The 25,798-nt window shown below is 51.5% G+C and overlaps 1 protein-coding gene across 1 annotated transcript; it reads right to left on the bottom strand.

Annotated features, from left to right (window-relative positions):
* Positions 1-6,193: 6,193 nt before the first annotated feature.
* On the bottom strand, positions 6,194-24,734 carry MMP17 (matrix metallopeptidase 17; the record flags this gene model as incomplete). The annotated part of the gene is made up of 9 exons (XM_084297590.1): positions 24,602-24,734; positions 23,130-23,256; positions 17,081-17,364; positions 15,565-15,741; positions 15,332-15,431; positions 12,710-12,792; positions 9,364-9,516; positions 7,439-7,696; positions 6,194-6,522 (listed from the first exon to the last, which is right to left on the bottom strand). Exons 1-9 carry the CDS (start codon positions 24,723-24,725, stop codon positions 6,194-6,196), a joined length of 1,635 nt encoding a protein of 544 aa, XP_084153716.1. The 5' UTR covers positions 24,726-24,734.
* Positions 24,735-25,798: the final 1,064 nt, after the last annotated feature.

The following is a 25,798-nucleotide window of genomic DNA, read 5'->3' as shown; positions in this document are numbered from 1 at the left end:
GCTGGCTCCCCTGGCAGAGCTGCCCCGAGGTGGGGCCCAGCAGCACCCCAAGGAGCTGGGAGCCGATGGGGACATGAGTTCATTCCTCCAGCACGGGATGTGCCGAGTGGTTGGCATGTGCTTTGCAGGGGAGGGTTAGCACAGACCTTGCGAAACTCTGCCCACCCAAGCATAGCTTTTGCTTAGAGGGGTTCTGGCCTCACTTGTTTATCACAGTTGTACATTTTCATGAAAGCCTTCCAGAGCCAGCAGAGCTGAAGAAAGTGCATTCCTGACAAGCTGCTGTCAGCCCCTTCTCTTTCAACACAAGACTCAGCAGCATACACAAGGCATTGTGTTTCTTACCAGGCTAGAAGAGGATCCATGTGCAATTTCTTCTTTAAAGCTATCCTGAGAGCCCAGACGTGGTGCTTGCTACTGATAGAGCAGCTCTGAGCTGTTGCACGAGCTCTCATTGTAACACCCAGCCCCTGCACTGACCACATCCCATGCAGGCAGAAGTAATGGAGGAAGCCACAGAGCGGTGAAGTCGGGCCCAGGACCCAGCGAGAAGCCTCATTCACCAACACATTCAGCTCCTGCCTGCTGCAGGCCCCGGGCTGGGCCCCTCACTTGTGTTTGGTGTGCTGCTGTTCCCCCTGCCAGCCACACTCACGTGCCGAGGGAACCTCAGCGTCCCTCTCACATCTTCCTCATCGGAAAAGGGAGATGGGGAGCTGGATGAGGGAGATAGACACTGTGGTGCTGTGCAAGCACCGCTGAGCACTTGAAATGCTCTGAGGAGAGACATCTACACCCCTCTGAGACCCAGGGTGAGGGAAAGCAGGAATTCTCCAGGTACGTGGGTACCTCAGGAGGAAGAGACGGCTAAGCAACCAATATCATTGCGAAGTTGCTCCACTCTGCTCGTTTCTTTAGACCCATGTTCACTGCAGCCTGGGAACACTGTTGTGGCCCAGTAGCACTCCGGTCCTGCTCACTCCTGGCCTCCTGTTCCCAGGCTGGGCCATCAGAGGGTGGCTACAAGTGAGGTGGGGCTTGAGATCCTCATGAGCACAGGCGGAGAGCCTGCTGTCCTCTCCTGGGTGGTGTTCCCCCATTATACAGAGGAGCAAGGAGCTCTCTAACCACAGGTGCCTACAGAGCTCTGGGATCTTTCCTAACAGGCCGTCAACTCCAGCCTGAGCTGTGCACATTTGTGATGGGGGGCAGGACTTCATGGCAAATGAGGAAAAGAAGGGCAAATGAACACAGCAGTGGAAAAAGGGACTGTTAAAGCAGATAATTGCTGCAAAACACCTTTACTTTTATGTGCTCAGAAAAATAGAGCAGTTACAAGCCTGGGCTGAGCATAATGATGACATTTCAGATAAGTTCAAGCACAGCGATGCAAATAAGTGGGACAAAGAGCTACCAGTGCTTCTGGGGAAATCCCTCCCCATGAGCTCTGTTTGAAGGCAGGGTTTCAAGGCACCAGCATAATTTCATGGCCACAAGCCTTCATTGGCCACAGTTACCCCATTACTTGGCAACTTCAGAAACAAACAAACCCGTCCTATGGCTCTGCCTCCTCGCCAATACACAGGAGCCGACGTGTGCAGCATGTAGCTGCCTCCCCACCTACCTGGAGCAGGAGGCTGGGTCCCCAGGAGCAGAGGAGCCACAGGATGCAAGATGCTTTTATACAGCTGGTAATGAAGAGGCTCCACATGAAGACTACCCAGCACCATAAATTCATATTCACCAGATAAAAACAGCCCCAGATCCCCAATAGCCAGCCATCAGTTTCTCCAAACTGGCTGGAGATGGGAGGGAGACATTGTCACCGAGTTGCCCTGTTATCACCAAGCTCCCTGCCCTGCTCCACAGGTGAAGCATGTCATGGGTCAGAGAACACTGGTTTGTGCAGCACAGCTGAGTTAATAGGACACTTCCACCCTCTGAAGCTCAAAGGATGGGTTCTGCATACAGACAGGCTTCTGCAGGCATCACAGGTGCTCCCACCTTCAAATCACCTCTTGTCCTAAGAGACAGGAACACACTGAACATCTGAGCCCAAGTGAGACCCTCTCACCCCCAAGGTTTCCAGCTGCACAACACACTGGCTGGGTTTAGCTTTTCAGATGTGGGGTGGGAAGGCCTCTCCCCTGGAAGTGTTTTTCCCCCATCTGGTCCCCACCGCAACAGAGTGCCCTTGTCGAAGCAGAAGACCAGCATTTCCTCTGCCAAGCTGTGTTTGCTGAAAGCTGCTTGGAGCAGACAGTAGTCTCCAGCAAAAGCCAGGACTGGGCTTTTATTTTTTATTTTTATTTTATTATTATTTTTTGACTGTTTTGGGTGTGCAGTCAAGCCCAAAGCCCATTAAAACACACACACAAACAAAAAAAAACACATCCCAGATACCTTCTATATTATTGAAGAACAAGTCCACCAGAGCTGGCAACCCAACATCAGGTTAGAGTTTCACTGCTGACAGGATAATAAATCTTGCCAGAGGTTTGGGATTTTGTTTTATTATTCTTTTTTTTTTTTTTTTTTTTCTCTCCCAACCAAACACCAGAAATTTGGGTGAAGGACAGGGAACTGCTCTGGCAGCTCTTGTAATAATCTTGTTGGTACCACGAGGCCAGTAATAACTTGTACTGCAGGAGACTGCTTCCCAGTTTACGGCCCCAGCACATGCCTACAGAAATCCTCCACATACCATCCAGCTTTAATAGCCTCTCCTATTCTTAGCACAAACTTGCCTTCTTAGAGACTATTGCAGTGCCATGTACTCCCTGCTTTGGCTGTCCTAAATCCCTTCCTGGCCTGTTACAGCCCCACGAGGGCCAGCCAACTCCCCCTGTCTAGAAATTTCAGGGAAAAGCAAGGAAACGATCCACAGCACTGAGCTTACCAGGAACTGCTGGAACACAGAGAGCCAGGACGAGTCCCCCTGCCTGGATAAGGCATCCCCCGGGCTTGCTGTTCCAGCAGCTCTGGGTTCAGCCTGGCTCATGCACCACATGTGCCTGGCAGGGGAGATGGAAAAAGCAAGGTGGCTGGGCTCGAGGCAGCTCTGGGATTTGTCCTCTCCTAGCCTGCCATCTGAGAAGCAGAAGGCACCTGAGGGCCTGTGGCAAGGCAAAAAGAGGCTAGGAACACCTACCCACCTCCTGGTAGGGGGCACCGGCTGGAAGAGCTCCACCTGAACTAAGGGGCTGATCCCCAAGGCCTGCTCTCCTGGCCCACAGCTGTGCAGGGACATTTGCTGGTTAAACTTTGGGGCTGAGGAGAGAAATTTCTTTATTAATAATACATGTAGATCAGAAAGTTGCATTTGAGAAAAGCCCTCAGGGATAAGGGTTCAGCCATCCCCTCAGCTATTCTGGGGCTGCGGCAGGCAGCAGCCTTCTGTTACACACAAGTGTGACATATGATTTGAATCAGCAAGTAAAGAGGAGTTCCTTCTCAACAGCTTTGTGTTTTTCAAGCTGTTAAACACTGGGTCTTGTCCGAGATAAATTATTCTTAATGTTATTCTTGTTTTTTAAATCTAGGCATGCCATGGCTTTGGCATTTGAAAACTGCTCCTGCCCAACCTAGTTTTTCATTTTCTTTCCTAAATCTTTTTCTCTTATTTTCTTTATTATTATTATTATTTATTTTTTTCTTTCTTTTCCTTTTTTTTTTTTTTTTACCCTTTTATTTTCCCTTTTTACTTTTCCTTTTCTCTTTTTACTTCTTTCTCTCTCTCTCTCTCTCTCTCTTTTTTTTTTTTTTTTTCCCCCTTTCTCTTCATTTCCTTTCTCCCTTTTCTCTTCCCCCTTTCTTTTTCGCTCCCCCCAGCTATCCCCACCGCTCTCCGTGGCGCCGGGCCGCGGCCGGGGCTCTGCTGCCCTCCGGCGGCCGCGCCGGGGCCTCCCGCTGGCGGCGGGGCCGGGCTAGGCCGGCTTCAGGCCTCACCCGAGGCCGAGCTCTGGTTTGGGGTAAAATCCCTCTTGCCCAGTGGTCTTGGCCCGGTGGTTTTAACCTCTGGCATGCTCGGGGCTCTCAGCCCCACCAGGCGGGACCGCAGCAGCCCCATGGGGGGGCGAACCCGCTGTTTTAAGGGGGCTCTGCCCAGCACCATGATGGCCCCATCCACCTCCACAGGCATCTCCTCGTCCTCCTGGGGCTGGAGGAGCCATCCGGCCACCCTGCCCTCCACCCACACTGGAGGGATGCCCCGGCACTGCCCAAACCCTCGGCTCCTTCCACGCCTGCTGCTGAGAGCTCTGAGTACAGTGGTGTCTTTGTGCCAGGGACATCTGCTTGCATCGCTCCGGCAGTGACCCTCAGGCAGCACTGACCCCTCTGGCCCCACAGTGAACCCGTGACCTCCCGGGGAAGCTCTCCAGCTGCCATTTGTGTCCTGGGATGCGATCGTCCCGCATCTGGAGCTCACTGTGGCCATGGGGCGGCTTTGCCAGCGGCTGCTCAGGGCCCGCACTGGAGGCAGGGCTGTGACGGCGGCACAGTGCATGTCCTCCTCAGCTTTCAGCCCGGCACTTTGGGTACTGGCACCACTGCAAGCATGCTTGTGGGCCAGCAGGTTGCACTGGTGGCGCAGCAGGACATTCTCCATGTCAGCAGGAACAGAGAGGGGACAAGGGGGGCCTGGAGCGGACGTCACCTAGCACAGTTACACACTGCAGTTGACAAAGTGATTAGGCACCGCTTGGGGTGGATTTCAACTGCTTTACACACTGAATTTATGGAGACATTCAACAGGGCCTTTATCCTCTGCGGAGCACAGAGCTATCCAGGGGCCTGCCAGACCCTGGTGCAGGGGGACGCTTTGTCCTTCAGCTCACGGCTGCCGAGTCCTCCGTCCATTCCAACAGACACGAGACACAACAGCAATATTTTGTACCTGTGTTCTTCAAGGGAACATTGAAAGCCACTGAAATGTTATTTATTATCTGCAGATGGAGTCATGGGACAATGGTGCACTCCTCCTGCACTGACAGATGTCCAAGGGGGCCTCCAAAAGGGCCTGATCCGAAATTGCATCAGGCCTCAGAAGAGAAACAGAAGCCATGGTCTGAGCAGGCTGGGATGTGCCAGTGCAGCGAAGGCCTGGGGACAAGAGGCTGTCCCAGGGCTCACCATGGGCTCGCTGTAGGAGCAAGTAAAAGTCCAGGACCATCCTAATGCACTTCTTGGCCTTACCTCTGTTGCTCTGAGCCCTTGGCTGAGGCACTGAGAGGAGCACATCCCTCCCTTCCCACCCCAGCCCACCCTCCATGGTGCAGCCAGGTGTGACAGCACCACAACTGAACTCTGTACATCTCAATCCCTTCCAAAGCGTAATACAACATGAAACAGAAGCTCCAAGAGTGAAGGAGTTTCTGTGCAGGGATTAGGCTGGTGGGATGGCTGGAGTCGCATCCCATCCGTAAGGCTGAGCTCAGCAAGTTGCTGCTTGCGTGGTGGTAAGGCTGCGCCCGAGCCTGAACAGTCAGCACCTTACTGAAGGTGGCAGGCTTGATCTGGCAGAGGAGCGGGAGAGCTGTGTGTAGGCAGCCAAGGTTTATTAGATAAATTGTTAAATTCAAATGACCTGGACACAAAGATAAGTTGCACTGCCTTCTGAAAGGCAAAGGTGTTTTTGACCTGTAGAAACTTGTTCAGGTTACCAAGACATCAGTTACCACAGCAGATTTGACAGTATAACGACCACCTTGCAGTTAATCTTAGGAGAGTCAAAGTTTCTCTCTACCTAGTACATCCAATGGGATGTGCACGTTATGTCAGCGCAGCTACTGCACCGCTCCCACAGCCCTGCCACCTTCCTGCTGGGGTGCTGCCACCTCTGCTGTCCTCATCCGATCACAGCAGCACTCCCCTCCCTCGTCTGTGGTGTTCTAACATCCAAAGCAACACATCTGTATGGGGCATTTCTAAATTCAACGTTAGGCTGCTCTCATTTTAACTGGATGGGGGAATAAGGAGGTGCAGAACTCAAAATCTGTTATTAGACCTTTAAACTAAAATTAAAAAGAAGAAGAAGAAAAAAAAACAACCACGGTTCACTTCTCATGGAGAATTCAAAACCTTCACTGGCATGTTCCTAGGAATGTTTTTCTGCTCACAACAGTTAGTGGCACGGGACCGCATCCACCTCCAGTGGAGCACTGCAACGCTGCCTTCCCTGTTGGGTGAGATGTCATAGGGCTGCACGCACCAGTGCTGCTGTCCACACACTCGCCAGCACAAGGCCGGCAGACAGTCTGAGCACGGGGCAGGCCCGCAGGGACTCGGAGGACGAGGTGCAGGAGCAGACCTCGTAGCCGTTCTCCGAGCGGCTCTCGTCGTGCTGCCCGGGCTTGGAGCGCGCCCCAGTCCTGCTGCTGCCGGCTGCTTCTGGGGAGTCAGCCTGCATGTCGCTGCACACCAGCCAGTCCCGGGCGATGGACTGCGGATAGCCAGCCTCGGCCTCCAGCTCACTGTCCAGCACTCGCCAGTACTCCTTGCCCCTGAAGAAGTAACTTGCACCTGGGAAGAGACCAAAGCCCAGAGGTGAGATGAGCAGGGACAGTGGCCCAGGAGGATGACAGCACTGGGAGCCGCAAAGGAGCGCTCCCACCCCATGGAGCCACGAGCCGCCAGACTGGGGTGAGATGCTGGCTCCTGTGGCAGGTCCTGGGACAGGTGCATCCCCTGGTACTACAGGAATGCAGGGTTAAAAGCCCACAGCCACACACACCACACACATCCCAGTCTTGTAACAGGGCATGGTGAGGCTGCAGATGATAAACAACCTGAGCCTGACTCATCCTCCCTGCATGGGTGGCCAGTTATGCCCAACAGCATCTGAAATTTGGAAAGCCTCTGGAAACGTCCCTCCCGTGCCTGGTTTAGTGGCTGCAGTTACACTGCTAGGTTGCCAGCAAATAAACTGTGGAAGCGCCACTTTATTGTGAGTGAATGGCTGCTTTTCTACACCTCCTATGACAACATTTTTGTGGTCTTTGCAGAGGGAAGGGGCCACTGAGAAATTTCATCCCTGGAAAACAAGTGCTAAGTCTGGGCAAAACACTTCCTTTAAAAATATTTTTGTCTACAATCTCATGTATCTAGGTAAAAAATCCAACAACAGATTTGGTGAAAAGCAAACCAGCAGGTATTAAGATAAAATTGCCACAAAACAACATCAACTGTGCTCTTTTAGTAAAATCAAATTATTAAGCACCCAGGATATTTCTGTTACCTGCTTGAATTTACAATGCCTTTTAGTGAGCAGAGGGAGCTCTGGCTCAAAGCCTGCCTCCCTCTCTGCAGCTTTTAGACAGGGAAAGTGCCGGCACATCTGGGGCTCAGCGGTGCAGGCTCCTCAGACAGGGCTGTATCTCAAGTGCGAACGAGGCATTGCTTTTTTTTCTTTCTTTTCCGAACCAGCATACGGACTCACCGTCTGACCACCTCATGGCATCATCTAAAGGGCTCGGAATTCCCTTCCACAGAATGGTCTCTGAGGGGTACCCGGGGTCCATCCTCCGCTCGTGGTCATCGTAGCGCCAGTAGAGGTTGTCCTTAAAGAAATAAGTCTTGTCATTGTGGGCCCAGGAGAAGGCGGCGTCGATCCCTCCTGGCGGCAGCCCGAAGTCCGAGATGGGCCGCGGGTATCCTTCCTCCACGTTGTTGTCCTTGAACACCCAGTACCTGTCTCCTGAGGAAAGAAGCACGGAGCACGAGTGCGTTAGTTTCACAGCTGAGGCCAGCCTCCCCTGCAGACGAGCTGATGCTTTGTTATCTGTCGTGATGATCCTCAGGGTGAGCTCTTGGCACTGGAGGATGGGTCGGAGGGGAGCAGCCCATCGGGGAACCTCTGCCCTGGAACAGCGGCTGGGTTTGTGCCAGGCTGCTGAGCTGAAGGTCCCCATGGCCACACAGGGAGAACGAGCCCGCACCTCTCAGTTCCCACTTCATGCTCTGCCATTGGGACGGGCTTTCTGCTTGCATGAGATCTCCCTGGGGACCTGCTACGTGGCAGCCTCTCTGCAGCACCCTGTGGGTCTCACCCGACCTACTTTAAATGTCAGGCTTTTTCCTCGGTTTTCTAGAAAACGTGAAGAGGCGCTTAAACACATGCCCAAGCATCAGCAGCAGGAACTCAGAGGAAGGGGTAATTTGTGTGCTTTGGTTTGTGTCCAGGGATCAATGAAACAGCACTGGAGAGCCAGAATGAGACAATATTTTATAGCTAGAAAGTAAACCTCTCATTTCATCTTAGCAGGCAGACAGGGCTAAATAACACATCACCAGCGGCCTCGGCGGGCTGTGCAGGAGGGCAAGGAAGCTGCCAGCCCTGGATCTGGACAGGCTGGGTGATGAGAGCAGGGGAAGGCACATCCCCATCGTCCCCATCGTGCTGCTTGCAGGGTGAGCCCGTGGCCAGGCACTGCTCTGTGCACACATGGCTTTGGAGGACCTGGGTCCCCAGGCGCCTGGGCATCATCTGGGCTTGGAAACGCTTCCCCAAGCACACAGGCGGTGTGGGATCCGCTACCGAGACCCAGCCCATGCCTGCAGCCCGGCTCTCATGATTCAGCACTTCTGAAATCAATAATTCACCTGCGTTCACAGCCGAGTGGCAGACAAAAAGCAATTTCCAGCTGGGACGAGCTCAGCATCACCGACTCCTCCTACACAGCTGCTGCCTGCCTGCAGGGCCCCACGGCGGGCACAGTGGGGCTGGGGGTGACACAGAGACCTGGTGGGGGCAGCACAGGAACATGGTGGGGCAGCGGCACCAAGGGGGTTTAGCCAGCACCATGGCACATGTGGGATGCTCAGAGGACATTCATTTAGGAACCGAGAGCTAATCTCTTTCTTCCAGCTCTTGTGGAAGAAACTGGAGAGCTGCTTATTTACATAAAGAGAGGATTATATCACATATTTTAAGAAAAAAATCAAAGTAGCAGAATTAGTAAAACCAAGCTCTTCAGGTTTCATTCTTGTCCCCTCTGGCTTCTTCTCTTAAAAAAAAAAAAAAAAAAAAGAAAAAAAGAAAAAAAGAAAAAAAAAGTAGGAAGAAAACCCCAACTCTGTAAAGTATGTGAAGGGCAGTTTCTGCTTTATTTGGTTCTTGAAAAGCAGAGATTTCAATTAGGTGTGGCTGCAGTTTATCCTAAGTGAAATTTCCCCCATTTTCTGCAGAACGTGATCCCTACGTTCTGCTTGCCCTCCCCAAGGTGTTTCCTGGCCTCAGGTGTGGACAACTCTTGGACGTGCCCCGGGAGGAGGGGGGCACCCCTGTCCCCTCTGCAGGAGGACTCAGTGCCCAGGGGGACCCTGGCACGGGGCTGCACGCCGGGGCACCCGCGCTGCTCTCACCTTTGAAGAACACGATCTTGTGGTCGCTGGTCCTCTCGTACACTGCGTCCACGCTGTCCAGGTTCAGGGGCAAGCCCCGCCAGAACCGGTGGATCTGAGCCGGCTGGAGGGAGACCAAGTGCTTATTGCGGGTCAGTCTCCAGAAGTACTTGCCTGGAGGGACAGACCGGGCATTACTGACCCACCCCGCCACCTGCCTGCACTGCGGGAGAAGCTGGCGCCGCCGCACGTCGGCAGCGGGAAGCCAGGCAGAAGGTGGGAGCTACCGGCTTCCCAGCAGCAGCTGCTGGCGCTTGCTATTCCTGGCAGCCGTTGGAAGAAATCCCCTTTTTGGGAATCCAAACAATCCTCCTGACACCGCACTACCTGGGACTCTCAGCCGGACTTTTTTGTCCTCCCTGGGGAGCTCCACGTGGCAAGATCCCAGTCAGAACAAGACGTCTGAGAACAAACCCTCAACTTTGTCTCATGTTGGTAATTGCCTGCTAGAAATCATTGCGTGTTATTTACATCTGCTCTTGCCTGGGTTCCCAAGGGAAACAAGCAACAGAAACCGAAGATGCGCCTTCGGATTTGCATTCAAGGCATTCAGCCCTTTCCCCAGAGCTGGCAGATTGTGACACCGTCTTTCAAAATTTTATGGAAATTGGATCTTAGCCTAATAATGCAGGAGGCAAAACTCTAACACTTAAACATCTGCAGAGAGGGGGGTTTATTATAATTATAAGGATTTATATCATTCCTGTTCTTCTGCTCCAGTTTGCATATTTGCTCTATCTGACTGAGACCTACAAATGAATAATGTATTCAGATGTGGTAGGAATTGCTATAATTACAGATTCTTTTTAAGAATGTTATAAAGAAGAGAATTCAAATCTGGTGGCCATTGTATATCTATGGAAACACATGTAATTAAATAAAGATGATCTCTGCATCTCTAATTAGAAAGGCACTAGACAAAGATACATTTTTGCTTTTTTCACAAGAAATACATCCCAACATAATTCCTTTTCTAGTAGGTGTGTATCTGAGCTCCTGGGGGCTGGGTGCTCGTTGGCACAGTGGGGGAAACCCCAGCTGCTTTTGACTTTTTAGCTCTCTCCCAGCGATGGGCTCAGCGGGTGTGCAGCTGCAGCCGGCAAGCTTTACATCTACATCCAAAGGCAGGCAGACTCCGGGTCATCTGTTAGTTTTGTTGAAAGCTATCAGAAAAAAAAACACCCGAAAGGTAGCGATTGAGCTAGCAATGAATTCTTAACATGATAGCCCCGCTCTGCCCATGCTCGTGTCTTGTCACAGCTAAGCCTGCTTGCCCAAGTGCTGCGGCTGCTTGGACAGTAGCTGCCTGAGCCAGCCACGGGGGAACTGCTGCCATCAGCATGCAGAAATACAATAAAATAAAAACTCCCAAACCCCATGTTTGTTTAAAGAGCTTGATTTAAAACCATCTTCCAAGCTGGCAGACGGAGAAGGATGAAAGCCAAGTGTGAACTCCTGCCATCCCGAGCGTCTCATTTTCCATGGATGATGGGCTGAGGCAATTGCTTTCCTTAACACCAGGTGATTTTGATTCCAGCTGTGCACCACGCTATCAGTACTTCGGATGCCTCTGGCAAGATTGCTGCCTGCAAACACCCACATGGGCCAAAGTTGCTCCAAAACTTCCGAAGTTTGCAGCAAGGCACCCAAAGCAAAGCAGGCAGCGTTTCAGAAGCGCAGGAAACTCACCGCTGCCTTCAACAGGGCAAGTCCCTAGGGAGCCTGGGTGGCTGCATCAGGGGGCACTGGGTGACACTTCTCTCCAGCTGGGCCAGCTCAGAACAAAACAAAATGTCCATCGACGGAGGGAGCTCAGCCCCGGGGCTCTGTAGGTCCCTGCCCCAGAGGCGATGTCCCCGCTCCCTGGCCTTGGCTGCCGAGTTCCGGAGGCAGCCGCACAGCTGGCACACGCTGACACTCTGCTCTTCGAATTTGCATTTTGGCCCACAATAAATATATCCAAAAATAGACACCGAGATGGATTTCTCTTTAGTTTTCATCTTTTTTTTTTTTTTTTTTTTTTTTAATCCCCTCTGCAAGACAGACAGCTATTTATCCTGGACACCAGTTCTTGTCATCTCTCATTTTCCCTTCTTCACTGTGGCTTTCTGGAGCCAGCATCTGTACAAATGCCACAGGGGAACAGCCGCTGTTTTGTGCTCCCTCGGGGGCACAGACAATACCGAGTTCTCTGGAGCTCTTGCGGGTTACACTTGCCTGGAGGCTGCTCCTCACCCCTGCAGAGACGCTTTTGCTTCCCTGCTGGATGGCTTTGGGGTCACCAAGAGGTGGCCAGGGACGGAAAGCACTGCCCACTGGGAACTCTTCCATCAAGGGAAAATGGAAAAGAAAGCCTGTGGGGGCCGGCATAGACGGTCTCTGTGCAGCTGAGGAGGTGCTGATGGGATCTTTGTCGGCAGCCGGGCACCCCGGGGACTCACTGCCAGCAAGTGTTTGCTAACACGGAACCAGATGGCTCTGTAATTGTGCGCGTGTTGTCTTTGAGCGATGCACAGCAAGCGGCATTAAAGAAGATGAAGCGTGGGAGAAGAGTTGAAGGCATCCAGGAAAAAAGCAAGGGAGAGCTCCTGTTGCTCCCTGGTTCAACCCGTATTTTGGGTCTGATGGTACACGTCACAACGAGGGGTCAACTGTCCCAGTGCAGCTGCAGGCGCCTCTGCTCTCTCCATTCCCAGCACCTGCCAGCCCCCTAGTCTGCCCTTGGTCACAGACCCCAAAGGTCAAAGAAAATCCATTTGTGCTGGGTGAAAAAAATATCCATTTTCATAATTTGAAAATAAATTGTTTCAGTTTCACTGGATTTCTCTTCTTTTTGGATAAAAAAAAAACAAACCCGCTCGCTTTACCGCTCAACCTTTTGGGTAACCCTAGCACATCCCTCTCCTCCTCCTCCTCCTCCCTCGCAGTCCCCACTTAGCTGTGATCTCTGCCCATCCACTCACAGTGCACTGTGTGTCCCTGGCCACCAGCGTCTTGTCACCTCTGTCACTGCGCTGTGCCTGGCAGGACAGAGCTGGGCTCTGGGATTTGCATAGACACTGATACATCCTCATCAGCCGTTCCCAGCCTTGGTGGATTGATTAAAGGTCTCAGACCTTTTATTTGAGTCAGAAAGAGCCAGCAGCACGTGGGCCACCTTCCTGGGTCTGCAGGTCCCGCAGGACCCACAGTACTCTGCAGCCTGCAGACTCAGAGCCAATTTATCCTTATTGACCAATACTGCCTCTGCAGTGCTGTCACGTGAACGTCACCGCAGGGCTGCGGGCACGCTGGGGCCATCTCTTACCTTTGAAGAAGAAAGCTTCTCCCCTGATCTGAGCCACGGCATCGAAGTGAGTGTTGCATCTGTTTGGCACGTCCCGCCGCAGCCTGCACAGAGACAGCCGGGTGAGCGGGGGCTGTGGCCCCAGGGTCCCCGTCCTGCAGCCCCCTCCCTGCCCCAAGCCACAGGCTGAAGCACAGGGGAGTAGAAGACCACAGGCTGTGTCCGTCTGGCACTCGTCCTGCTCGAGCCCAGCCACATGTGTGGATTTCCAAGGCGGGCACAAGCAAACACCAGCCCACAGACAGCTCTGCGGAAGATGCTCTCCCTGGGCCACCGGTGACCACCGCTAGGAGTCGAGCAGGGACATGTTCTTCATCCACCAGTTGTACATGGGGAGGGGGCAGAGATGGCTCACTGCTCCCTGGTGGCACAGCGTGGCGCGGCCAGCTGTCCCCAGGCAGCAGGGCTTGTGATGGGGAAGAGCCACCAGCATGTCACCCCGGCACCTGGGGATGCTGGTGTCAGACACCAGTGAGAGGTGCCAGAGCTGCAACGCAGAAGGCAGCCGAGACCAACCAGAGAGACGTAGAGGCGAGGTGATGCAGCATGATGTATGGGGAAAGCCACCTGGCAAGCATCAGGCTGAGCTGCTTTTAACAAGGTGGGTGGGAAAGGCGCAGGGTATGAAGGGCCCAAGAGCTACGAAGCCCATGTGAGAAATGATGATTGATAGAGAACAAGGAGAGGATGCTGGGACCGTGCAGAGAAAAGCGGTGGTGGGTGTCAGGGAAACATAAATCTAATTTGCTGATGGAAGATTCGTGCTGGGCTGCCAGCACCAGCTCAGGCACAAAGTGAGGGATGTGGCCATGAACGCCCTTCACCCTCACAGTCACATGTGGGGTGGGAAGAAGAGGTCACCACGAAGTTTCCTGCTGCTGTCACCAGACCATGGCCTCCTGCATCACAGGAGAGCTGCCCTCCTCTCTCTGGGTCCCTGCCCAGCACCCAGAGGCTCCAGCCAAAATCTGGCCACGCAGAGCCACGTGGACAAGCTCCCCTACACAGGAAGACAGGTCACCTACAGCATGGCAAATTCACCTGGCTGCTTAAACTGGACATGCACTAGGCTGGGAGAGGTGGAGGCTCCAGACTAAGGCAAAGTATCCCTGACCTCGAGGAGACCAGCTTGGTGGCAGCACTCTCACGTGCAGCAGTACACAAGAACCACGTCGTAACGCCACCGAGGTCCCACGTTTGGGACACGCTGCTGGCATTTGCCATTACTGAAGACCTCACATGTAGCACTTTCCTCTCTCTTTACTCGCAGTCCCTACAGACTTCAGGCACAATTTGGATCCAAGATTTCACTGTACTTAAAGCAGTGCAGGGAGGACATTTATCTTTGTGTCACTGTGACTGCTAATTCCTTGGGGCACTCATTGCAGGAGCTCTGGTACCACAGGCATACAGATGTGGCACCTGCATTCATCAAAGGGTCCTCACTAGGTCCCCAGAGTGGCGAATTCAAATGGGAAAGCCCTTCTGTGATCCCTGGCAGCTGGGACACCCCTTGAGTGCAGGTGCTCAGCACCTCTGTACCACGGGCACCACACCAAGGAGGGCAAAGTGGGGTGAAACAGGAGCCAAGATGGGCAGAACGGCAGTGCCTGAGGTATTTTTTCAAGATTAGACTTTTCTACAGCCCCGTTGCTGTAGGAATATTCCACTGTCCCTGCTCTCACTGCTGCTATCCCCTCTTTGCAGGTGGGGAATCGAGGCGCAGGGAGATGAAGTGCCTTCCTCCGGGTCACACCTGGGTGGGGCAGAGCAGGAGGGGAAGGTGACTGGCTCCATCTCTGCTGCTCTCACTTGGGGTGCTCCTGGTACCCGGCCAAAACGCGTGACCGTGACCTCCTGCCTTTTCGTTCAGTGTCCCTTCCCTTCTTAACTGCCTCGCTGCTCTGGTAGTAATGTAATTTGGTAACTCCAATGCTTATTAATGAGCTAGATCCAGATCCTCCCTTAATGAGGGCACGCTGGCTGCCTGATGACACCCTCAGTGTAAGCAGTCCTTTGCCAACTCAAACCTGCGTTGGAGTCAGGCTGCTGGTCCGCTTGTTCCAATATTCACCCCCACAGGTACATTAGGGAGTTGCTCACCGTGGAAAGATTTAGGTAACTTATGCACGCACAAATCAGGATCCTGCAGAAGTTTGATTAAAATTTCAGCAAGGATGAGTTCACCTAAGGGTGATGGGAACAAATTGCCATTAACAGAAGTCAAATTTAAAGTCTTAGGGAAAGGCAAAGTGTTCCAAGATAATGCAGAATTTCTGGACATGCCTTGAATGATAAGAATTAGCTAATGAATAAACAGCAACTGCCACTCTTTGCTGCTCTTAACCACTTCACTTGTGGTCTGGCTGGCCAGTGTCCACACACACTGCTAAAAAAAGCAACAGTGTATGCAGGAAATGACTGGGAGATGTGAGGGAGAAGGGGCACTCTGTGTGTGTGTTTATCAGATCATGAGAGGTCCAGAGGGAAATAGCAAAGACAAGACCCTGGTGTGGAGCTTTGCTGTTACACGTGACAGTAAGGAACATCACTGACAGCTGAAAAGAAATGAACCAGACTTACGGGACAGTGGAGCGGTTCTCTGGCAGCTCTGGCAGGATAGGATGGTCATCAGGTTTGCTCCCTTCAGGCTTGGCTGTGGGGGACACAGACTCCCTGACTCCTACGTGTAAAGACAAAGAAGCAGTAGAGGGGAACGCCGTCCTCCCCATGAGCCCACTCACCCCAGAAGACGTCTGTTCCAGTGCTCCCTGGGGCAGAAATGTGCTGCAGCTGGGAGAGGGACACAAACTTACCGTAGAGCTGCCAGATTCGGACTTTGTCCTCGTAAGGCAGGTCGTACTTCAGAGGATCCCCCACTGGACCTTGGTAGTAGGGTCTCATGATAGACTCTATGGCAGAGACGTGGGTCAGGCCGATGGCGTGGCCAAACTCGTGGACGGCTACAGCAAACAGGTCCATCCCATGGGCGTCTGGAAATAAAGACATAGCTGAAATAAAAGTCACTCCGTGCTGAATGTATCGGGGGTTTGGGCAGGCTGTAAGAGCAGGAATAGGCATATGTTGAAAATACTGGAAAACAAGGTTTTGGAATAGGTGAAATATGAAAAAGAATTTGTCTCCTGTTGGAAAAAGGAAATTGAAGTGGATCATGGAAAATGGAAAGCCAAACAGCAGCCCACAGCGTGAAACCTCAGCCCTGTGCAGGCTTGGGGATCACCCCTCTTGTTCTCACATCACTGATGATGCCTGAGACTGGGCATCAGGGAGAGTTTATTCAGCAGTGGCACCTCCCCAGTGACTTTCTTCTCAGCCTGGGCTCTCTCTCTGTTCCCTTTTCCCCAAACAGATTCTGGTCGGTGCATCCCTACCACCCTGCTCCGGGCTGGCTGGGCCAGGCACACATACAATTGCTGCTCCTCACCGCACAACGGGGCCCCGCGGAGCTGCACCAGAAGGTGGCAATGACGTTAAGTATGGCTCTTACCAAGTTCACAGCTGCAAGCAGTGTAATAAAAGGGCTGGAAAAAGCTGGGAAGCCAACGTCTCTGCAAAGCTCATGATCCTGAACCCTGTGCAGTGCTTTGCTCTCCCTACTGGGCCTAGGGCACTGGGGGATATTTTTGCTGAAATCTGCTTTTTTCTTGATGACTATTATTTACAGTGCCTGTAAACAGCTGGGGTGTTTATAACCTGTCCTGTTTTCCCCAGCACCAGGAGAGAACAAGACATATGCTTTCTGACATTTTAATGCCAAACTGACAACCTTAGGGGATATTTTTATATCACCTACCGAGCTGTTATTTTTGAATCACTGGGGAGAACAAAATAAATAAAAGATGAAGGTTGGATAGCTCTAAGACCTTCAAAACAGAGGGCAGCTTTCTCGCCATCGGGGTCACCCCCTTGTCCCTTGGTGGTGCTGAGCCCGTTCCCCCACCCGAGTGTTTCCCAGGTGGGTGCACCCACCAGGCACAAAATGAGCACCGCTTCTTACTTAATCACCACTAACACGCCTGTTATGGCAAGCTCCTGGACCTCAGTGCTCGCCTCTGCTCTATTTGTCTGCAAACAGAGCCGGTGCTTCCCCTGCCTATTTTTTCCCTGTAGACTGCAGAGCCCTCACCAGGTAGTTCAGCATCACTATACTTTAAAAACAGAAAACTGAGGCATGTGGCAGTGAGGCCACCCAAATAACAGAAAAGTGGGAGAATGCAGCCCCCATCTGAGAGCTCCCATAGTCACACACACGCCTGCAGCCTTCCAGGTCCCAGAAAAGCCATGGCCTGCAGGAGAGTGATGGGAACGTACCCGATGATCGGAAGGTCCAATATTCATCATCATCAAAATGAGTGTCTCCTGCTGTGTGATGGTCTCCGGGGAAGAAAGCATGTGCCACCGTGCCACCTGGCCCATCGAAGGGGTAGCCGTCGTTGTGATCTGCCTTGGAGAAGTCTATCTGGATGTCAGCATTGTTACCTGCCACTTCATGGAAATTCAGCGGGGTGATGTCGCTCCAGACCTTCAGGGCGTAGTACATCAGGGCTCGAACTGTGTCGTGGCCCAGGTGGGACTCTTTTGGGAAGGTGCGAACTCTGAAAGAAAGGATAGGATAAAGAGAGGATAGGTCAGGAGCAGAAATTAACTTCTCTGAGAACTGCCTGGAAGAGCTCTGCAGGTGCCTGGTGCATCAGTGAGGTAGCTCTGAAGTGCTCCAACATGCTTCATAGACATGCGTTGGCAAGGCTCTGAACCACTTCTCTTCCAGGGCTATGAGGATTTCAGAGACTGAGTTTGGGTCCTCTGGAAATACCGATCCCGTCTGACACACCAGATCCTGCTGGCCCAGAGCCCCGTGGGTGCCAGGATCTGACTTTCTGCAGCCTTTGCACAACGCGCAGGCCCCTAGGTTTTCTTGCAACAAAGCAGATTATTGCTCATTCTTCCTACACGCACATGGAAATCCAGCAGAGATTTGCTGTCTCCATATATCTCCCAGTAGGTCTACTGGCAGTATAAAATGTACTCCAAAACCAGGACACTGCCAGCAATTTCTGAAACTGCAATCCATAACAAGGAGGAAGAGGAAAAGATGCATTTTATATAAACCTCATTCAAAACCCCTCCAACTTCTTGCCTGCAGGAGACAGACCGATGGCACGCTGTAATTCAGAAGCTCCTGCCTTGCTTCTTGGTGGAAAAAGCATTGCTTAGCTGGGGCTTACCATCCTAGCGCCCTCGCCGAGAGGCTGCATGGTTTCTCTGTATCAGCACAGCATCGCTTGATCCCCAGCTCTGCCTTGCTCTGGAACAGAAGCCAGGTGGGACTAGCAGCGTGCTGGCGTTTGCCCTGCAGCAGAGCATTCAAACCTCCCTTTTGTTCTGTGCTGGCACGAAAAAAGCTAACGCCTCCTGTACAACCAAACCTTGAAAAAGAATTCCTAACACTGTTGATTTAACGCAGAGGGTGAAAAGACAAAGATGCAATGAGGCACCTTGGCTTCTAAAAGAGTATGTTTGGATAATCTTTCATTGACAGTTTTGACAAAAATAAACACTTTCCAGGGAAATATACTGTTAACTGAGTAATTATTGACAAAAGACAAATCTGCTGGAAAATTTCTGGCCAGCTCTTCCCCAGTAATAATGGCCACTTTATTTCTTGTGTACCAGCACACCAACCAAAGTGTTCATGAAATATTCATGGCCTGACAGATTTTAAAAGCGGAAGCAACAATTATGATCACCTCACTTGCCCTCTGCATAATATAGCTGGAAGAACATCACTCAGTACTACACCCCAGCATGGAGAAATGACCTGACTAAACCCCTAGAGGTAATTACAGGTGTCAGAAAGGGATGTCACGCCACTCAGCTCTTCTGACGAATAATGATTTGGGTATTGTTAGGCACTATGGATCAGTGAAGGGGAATAGGAATGACTCACTGGTTGAAGTTGGAGGCTCATGATTTCATGTGTTTGCTTCCTATCGCATGCCCTCAGAGCTGCAGCCCCAGGTGGGTAACACCTCCTGACCTGGCCAAAGCTAGTGAGCATGAAATTCGGGACAGAGCAAAAACAGACATGTGAGAAGTGCCAAATTCTGCCTAATGGTTTCTTGGATGAGCTTGGGAAGCCCAGCCTGGAGATGCTGGGGATGAAATGAGAAATCAGGCAATAGACATCACAGCCAGAAGAGCAAAAATTGGGCATAACTCTGCCTTTGCTGTCTGTAGGCAAAGAGGGTGCTTTACAGCTAAAGTAAGGCTGTTTGTATACACATAGCACCGGATAATCACAGGACTTCAAACAAAACACACTGTAAAGCAGACAGCACGGTGACACAAACAGCATGAGCACGGGATTAGACAAGACACTTGTCAGGAAAATTTTTATTTACAGAGCAGACTGCCAATAACTAGACGGAGAGCATGGTGCCCGCTAACACCACAGCATATACGTGCTATTGCTGTAATTTAAAGTGCCATTGTGAACCTCTGCAATACAAAAAAGGTTACCTGGTTTCCAGATATTCCTTAACTAAGTATCTTTGTCTTCCAGAAGAGTACTCTGGGCTTCATTAAGCCCTTTACATCCCTTATGTTTACTGAACAAGTAATTACATGCATAACGCACACTCTGCTTATTCTAGGAATTAAGACCTCCTCTCCAAGACTGTGGTGCCCAGGGCAAGGACTCAGATGTGATGACATTATCTGCTCTTTCCTCCTCAAGCCTTGCTCGACCTTCTACGGCTGTGGAATTAGGACAATTAACCTGATCTCCATTGTAAAAGGACAGTGGATGAAAAGCCACGTCTAAATAGACAAACATGATTCATATTCATTCCAATCCCTGACACCAGAAATGTTAGATTAATGAATAAACAGGATCAACGCTTACTTTGCTTCTTATAAAAGGTCCTGCACCTCTGAGCTGACCCATTTTTATTAGCATGCTGCAGGTGCGAGTGAACCCCCGCCCCCACATCCTTTATTCATTACCAGCATTATTTTTCATGAGAATCCCATCAGAGTTTGCAGCTCAGTATCTGATTTGATTGCAGGAGCTCTGCTAATTACTTTCAATGAGATTAAGAGAAGACTATTATACTGATAGGACATTTGTTGGCATTGCATTACCCAGTTCCACTGAAAAGGAGGCACATTTCCAGCACAACGCGAAAGCACACAGGGCTAAATAAGCACCCTCCCACCTTGATTATTATTATTTGCAGCAAATGGTGCTTAGGTACCCAGTGGAGAGCAGCGTTCCTTCTTCTCAGATGTTAATCCCTCCTGAGACTCCCCTTACAGAGCTCCAATCTCGGGTAAAAGCCTGATTTGAGTAATCGGAGAGAAACCTCCTTCCTCCAGCTGGTGTCTGCTGGGCCACCGGGGAGGCACGGAGGACGAGGGCAGCAGGGCAGGCCAACATCAGCTCACCGGTCCCTCCCCACACCCCCACCATCCTCTCTGCTCTGTGCCAGCTTTGCAAACCCCTTCCCTGTGGGAACTGCAGGCTGTGGATCAAGATTTCCGGCTGCTGCCCGTCCATCATGTATCCCTCTTCTCCTTCTCTTCTCCCATCCCAAAGTAGCTTGGGGTCCAAGCTGGTTACGAGCAGAGCCCAGAGAGGGCTGGTCTGGCTGGCAGCTATGGAGGGCCAACCGTACCAATGGTTACTTTGATTTCCAGGTTCCCTTTTGGACGTTGTCCTCAAAAAGACGAAAGTCAAAGAGTATTAGAAATGTATGAGAAATCAATTGCTGGTTAATGAAAGAGCTCCTTCATGTTGTGCAGCCCTAAAACTTCAGAGAGATTGAATAAATGCTGATAACTACCAAACACAGCGGGTCATGGATTGCCTGACAAACCCAAATTGATTTTTTCGAGGACGAAGGAGAGGTAATTGACAGGGTGGACACCTGCAGGCTCAGCCATGACCCGGTGCTACCCCAGCGTGACAAGGGACACATCACAGATGCCACTGGGGCCCCTCTCCTATACCACTTGGTCCCCTGCTGCCACACTCAGTGAACACCTGAGCAGAAATGGAGGTTAAAGCTGGGAGCTCTCCTCTGCCAGAAGCAACTGGTGGCACTAGAGCAGAATTAGCTAAAGGAAAACCAGGCTGAAAACACAAGGGGAAGCTCCTGGGAAGCTGGGGGGTGCAGCTCCTGGTGCTGATACTGCAGCAGACAGCTCCCCACCAAACCCCAAATTTAGCCCACTGCCACCTCAGTCTAATCAGCTGAGTGCCTATGTACCACACAATGAGAAATCCCATGCAAATAAGATGCATATGTCTTGGTATCCTGGAAACTTCCCATGGAGATGAGGCACAGGAGACAGTGTGCCTAGAGCTGTGCTGGGATGCTTGGAGGCTGTGCAGGCTGCAGGCTCTCCTGTTTTTGCTCCCTGAGCCTTCCAGACCCACAGGCTGCTTGTGCTGGAGACAAAAAGAAGAAAGCTGAGCAACCTGCGTGCCTGTAAAATCTTGTTTGTGAGGGAGTGCCTCCTCCACCACTGCATGTGCCCATCCTGAGAGCATCCTTTGGTACCGCTTTGCTTGCCCTTTTATCCCAGCCTTGGAATTGTTCAAGTTTTCTTCACCTTTAAAATGCATGGCATAAGAGAGCTTGGTTTTGTTTGATTTTTTTTTTTTTTTTTTTAATCTTCAATCAATATGTAGAAGGTAAGTATGTAAAACTTTATGCCTCTATTGGCAGATTTTCATGGCAGTTTCTAAAAAGCTATTTTAATTTGAAGTGTTGGGTGTAAATATCATGCTGGAGTTTCTATAATGCTATAGCCTTCTGTTGGCTTATACAGCTCCCAGTCATAAAATACAGCCCTTTCTTGAACAAAAGCCAAGATCTTGGAAAGGATGAAAGGAAAAGAAGAAGAAATAAGTTTGTCAGGAGATGGAATTTTTATATCAGACATATAAAATAGTCTCTCTCTCTCTCTTTTTTTTTTTTTTATGACACTCTTTGCAGCAGGGCTGGGGTGTATCCTGGGGCTGTGACCACCAGAAAAACCAGACACATTTTCCTTCGGTGCCTTGCTCCAAGCACAATTCCCAGCCCCATGGTGGGACACAGTTCGGGTTTGTCCCCACTGGGCTCTGCTCAGAGCAGCCACCGGTGTCAGCAAACTGAGCACATCCCGCTGCTGTGCTGCCTTCAGAGGCTTACAGGGCACCAGGGCAGGTTTTACCAATTCACTCAAAGGGAATTTTTCCTATCTGAAACACAAAGTTATTCCTCTTACCTGTGAGGACAGGGCTGGTGGACAGACAGAGTGTTTATGCCTGCTGGTGGCTGGGGCCATCCCTCAGGCTTCTCCCTGCCTTAGCACCCTTGCCCCAGCTATTACGAGAGGCCCTCCACAAGCCAAAATCACTTCTTTCTGAAGCTAATGGCTGAATTATATTTCTCTATATTTCTCTTTTCTGAAGACACGGTCTCAGGGGGATGTGCTGGCATGCAGACCAAATCCCTGTTAAGGCCAGGGATTCAACACTTGTCAACAGCGACAGCTGAGACCCGATTTGTGACTGCAGCGAAGCTGGACTCGCTCTAGGGACTACATCAGGATCAAAGAGAAGTTTATTAATAATAAGGAGATCTATTGATGGGATTTTTTTCACAGGGGTTTTCAGGACAGCCTGAGCATCTCAGGACACACCAGCAGCTCTTAGAACAATCGCTACCACACATGGTCTTTGAGGGAGGAAACACGAGTCTCAGAGCGCAGGTCTCGGTGGGACAGGGACGAGGAGGATGCCCATTTCCAGACCTCACCTGCAGCGCGGCTGCGGGGTGCCCTGGAAATCAGACCTAAACCTCTGTGTTTTGCAGGGCCTGTGATCCACACACATCGCTCACCAGCTTTAGGGGAAAAATATTCTCCCATGGCAAGGACTAGAAGAAAAGGACCAAATGCATCCACTACCAGAAAGCGCTCCCGGTCCTTGGTCTCCTGTGAGGCGAGATAAAAAACCCATTTGTGCTGAGCCAAAAATGTGGCAGCTGCTTGAGAGAGCGCAAAGTCCCAGAGAACTCCAGAGAAATCATGCTGCAATGCAGCAAAAAGTGCCCAGCCAACCTGCTGGCCAAATCCACCCCTCTGCCAGCCCACAGCCACACGGGGCTAGGGTCCTACAGCTGAGGGTGGAAACCCACGCTGGGATGGGCAGGAGGAGGCTTTAAACAAACAGTCCTCTGGGTCCCAGGAGCACAGAGGGACACACTCTAACACATCACACCGAAACTCTTTACAAAGCCTTGTTTAGCTGAGTGTGTGCGTTTGTCTCTTCGCAGCCTCACGGAACTGGTGGAGGATGAGCTCCTACCTCCAGGACAAGTTCCTCTTGTTCCACTTGGTCACAGCCTGCGTGTGCCGCCTCCTCCTGGCCACCGGGCCAGCCAGGTCTGGCAGAGAGCAGCGAGGGGTCTTCATCAGCTCCAGCGTGGCCTCGTCTGGTGGCAGAGAAAAGGAAAAAATGGGCACAATGAGGAAGGTGCAGCCCTGGGTTAAGAAATACCACAGCACCAGCATTCACTGGCTGTGGCACGGATTTGGGCTGAAAGCACTCTCTAAACACCCACCAGCTGGGGCAAGGGGAGGTGATACTCAGCTCCAGCACCCAGCCTTCTGCCACTTGGGCTAAGCGTTAGCTGCCCCCTTAGTGTAAATTATTCTGTCTGTGAATTGGCCATTATTCCCCTGGCAAAGCCAAGAGACGTTTGCATGTAGATAAACTATATCCCTGTTAAGCTAGGAGCACATTTGGAAGCTGTTCACATTACTTATTTATTTTAAAAACTGAATGAAATCCTCAAGCCCCTGTTCTCACCTGTAGAAATACAGGTGGTTGTACATTCACTGATTTTCATACTGGTTTCACCTCTTTACTTTAAATAAGGGGCAAACCCAAGTCATGTTTGCAACCCCCCCTTCCCAAGCAGCAAACTCAGAGACAATAAAAAGTATGGCCTTGCTCCTAGGCCTCCTGCAGCTTCTGATAAGGTGGAGGAGAAATGATTGCACATGTTTAATTAAGAGCGGAGGGGAAAGTCTTAGTGTCAGTATGTTGGGGACACAGCAGCAGCTGCTCAAGTGGCACTGGCTGCTCTGAGGGGCTGGCGAGGGCTGCGCGGAGATGAGCCTGCTAATTAGCATCTTCTTTCTAATTGTCTCCTTGAACAGAGGCAGGGACAGCTCTACACAAGCACCACAGCAGCCCAGCTGAGGGGACAGTGGGGAGGAGAGGAGATAAACTGCCCAGGTTAAAACTTGCTTTCTCCTGTCCTCACGAGGATAGGGAGGGGATGGTCCCAGCCATGCCGGGCTGTGAACCTGCCCCGTCCCAGACGGTCACGGTCACTGCCACCAGCAGCAGGACTTCTCCTCCTCCTCCCTTGCCCTGTGCCCCACTGGCCAAGAAACCAGATTACTCCCTGTACAAATTGGGAGGTTTAATCAAGATTTTTGTTCAACTCAATTTGAGGCTGCAATTAAGGCTTTGAACAGAACAACCTATCAGCTTTAGTTTCTCTGTCTTTTTTCTTTTTGAACACATCAAGAGCTATTTTAAGCTATTTTAAGCACGACAGGAACCCCAAGGGTGTGTGGGTCTGGTGAAATAATTGCTTGCCTCAGGTTGTTGAAAGCACAAGGCAACAAAGCACCTGAGCCATGTAATTACTCTTCCAGCTGCAAACCCGGCCGTCTGTCAGACACGGGCTGCAACCCAGCTGCACGGCAGCGCCAATCCCCCCTCCTCTGCCACAGCGGGGACAGAAGGGCCTGGCACCCACTGACCTAGCACCCCCGTGGCTTCCAGTCCCCCGAACCGCTGCATGGCCGTGATGGCTTTTGTCAGCTCCTCCTGTGTCTGCAGCTGTCCTGTGACGGGGTCCGGCGGAGGCAGATAGCCAAATTTCATCAGCCAGTCCTGCGACACAGGTAAAGGGCAGTGAGAAAGGGAAAGGAGAGAAATAAATGCATAAAAAGGGGAGTGCTGAAGGTCCTGCCCGTTCTGCTTGGAAATACCATCCCCATTTACACATTTACACACGGCTTCCCTATTGAACAGCGTGGGCCCTGCTAACAAATGAAGGTGTCACAACAGATCTGTATACATTGCTTAAGTATCAGGACCCGGTGACCTTCATGCATTCCAGTGCTGACATCTAATTTTCTCATCCATCTGCAAACCATCCCCGATAGTGGCAGCAGCGGGGCCCTGCCCGTGGGGTCACACCATTGCCTCGCAGTGCTTGGGGGGAACCTGCTGCAGGGATGAGCACAGAGAGGGGAATGCGAGCATCCCTGTGGGGTGGGGACAGGGCTGTCACCCATTAGGGAACAGGCACTGGGCTCTGAAGTCCCCTCAGTGCAGCCCGGTGGCTGAGGATGCAGAGCTTTGCCTTGAACCTCAGCAGGGCTTTGACTGGAAACAAACTCAACCATGAGGCCCCGAAAATGGGGACAACATTCTGAGTGTTGAGATTCGCAGAGACCCAAGTTCACAGGAGGAAATGAACACCTGCCCTGTCCCAGAGCCGCAGACAGATTCATGCTGAAACCCTGTGGAGAATATCCCCATGTCCAGAGGCACCCCCAGATGGACTCTGAGCAGTGGTGGTCAGGGAGCTGCCACCAAATGAAGCCCACCAGAGCAAACACCATGGAGGTGTAGAAGTCACTCTTAGCGACTGATGACTCTTCCCACGGGGAGGCCCAGCAGTGAGCCTAGCTCCTCTCTGCCTGTTGCCTTAAGGCATTTAGGGCCAGGTGTGGGTGAAGCAAGGGGGGGCTGCGAAGGACCCACACACCCCTCTTTGCGTGGTGAGCCAGCACGGCTGCGTGCCCATGGTCACGCTGACACGAGCGCCTCATTAAAACCAACACCGCCGTTCAATAGGAATTTGTCATCCAAGGCACCACGTGCTTTTACAAGGATCTCTCTCTTCCTCTTTTCAGCCTAAAACTGATGAAAATAACACAGTAAATCTC

Source organism: Netta rufina, assembly GCF_964035555.1.
Source record: "Netta rufina genome assembly, chromosome: 17".
Taxonomy (NCBI): Eukaryota; Metazoa; Chordata; class Aves; order Anseriformes; family Anatidae; genus Netta; species Netta rufina.
Note: the sequence above shows the minus strand (reverse complement) of the source record. Positions and strands in the feature narration are given on the sequence as shown.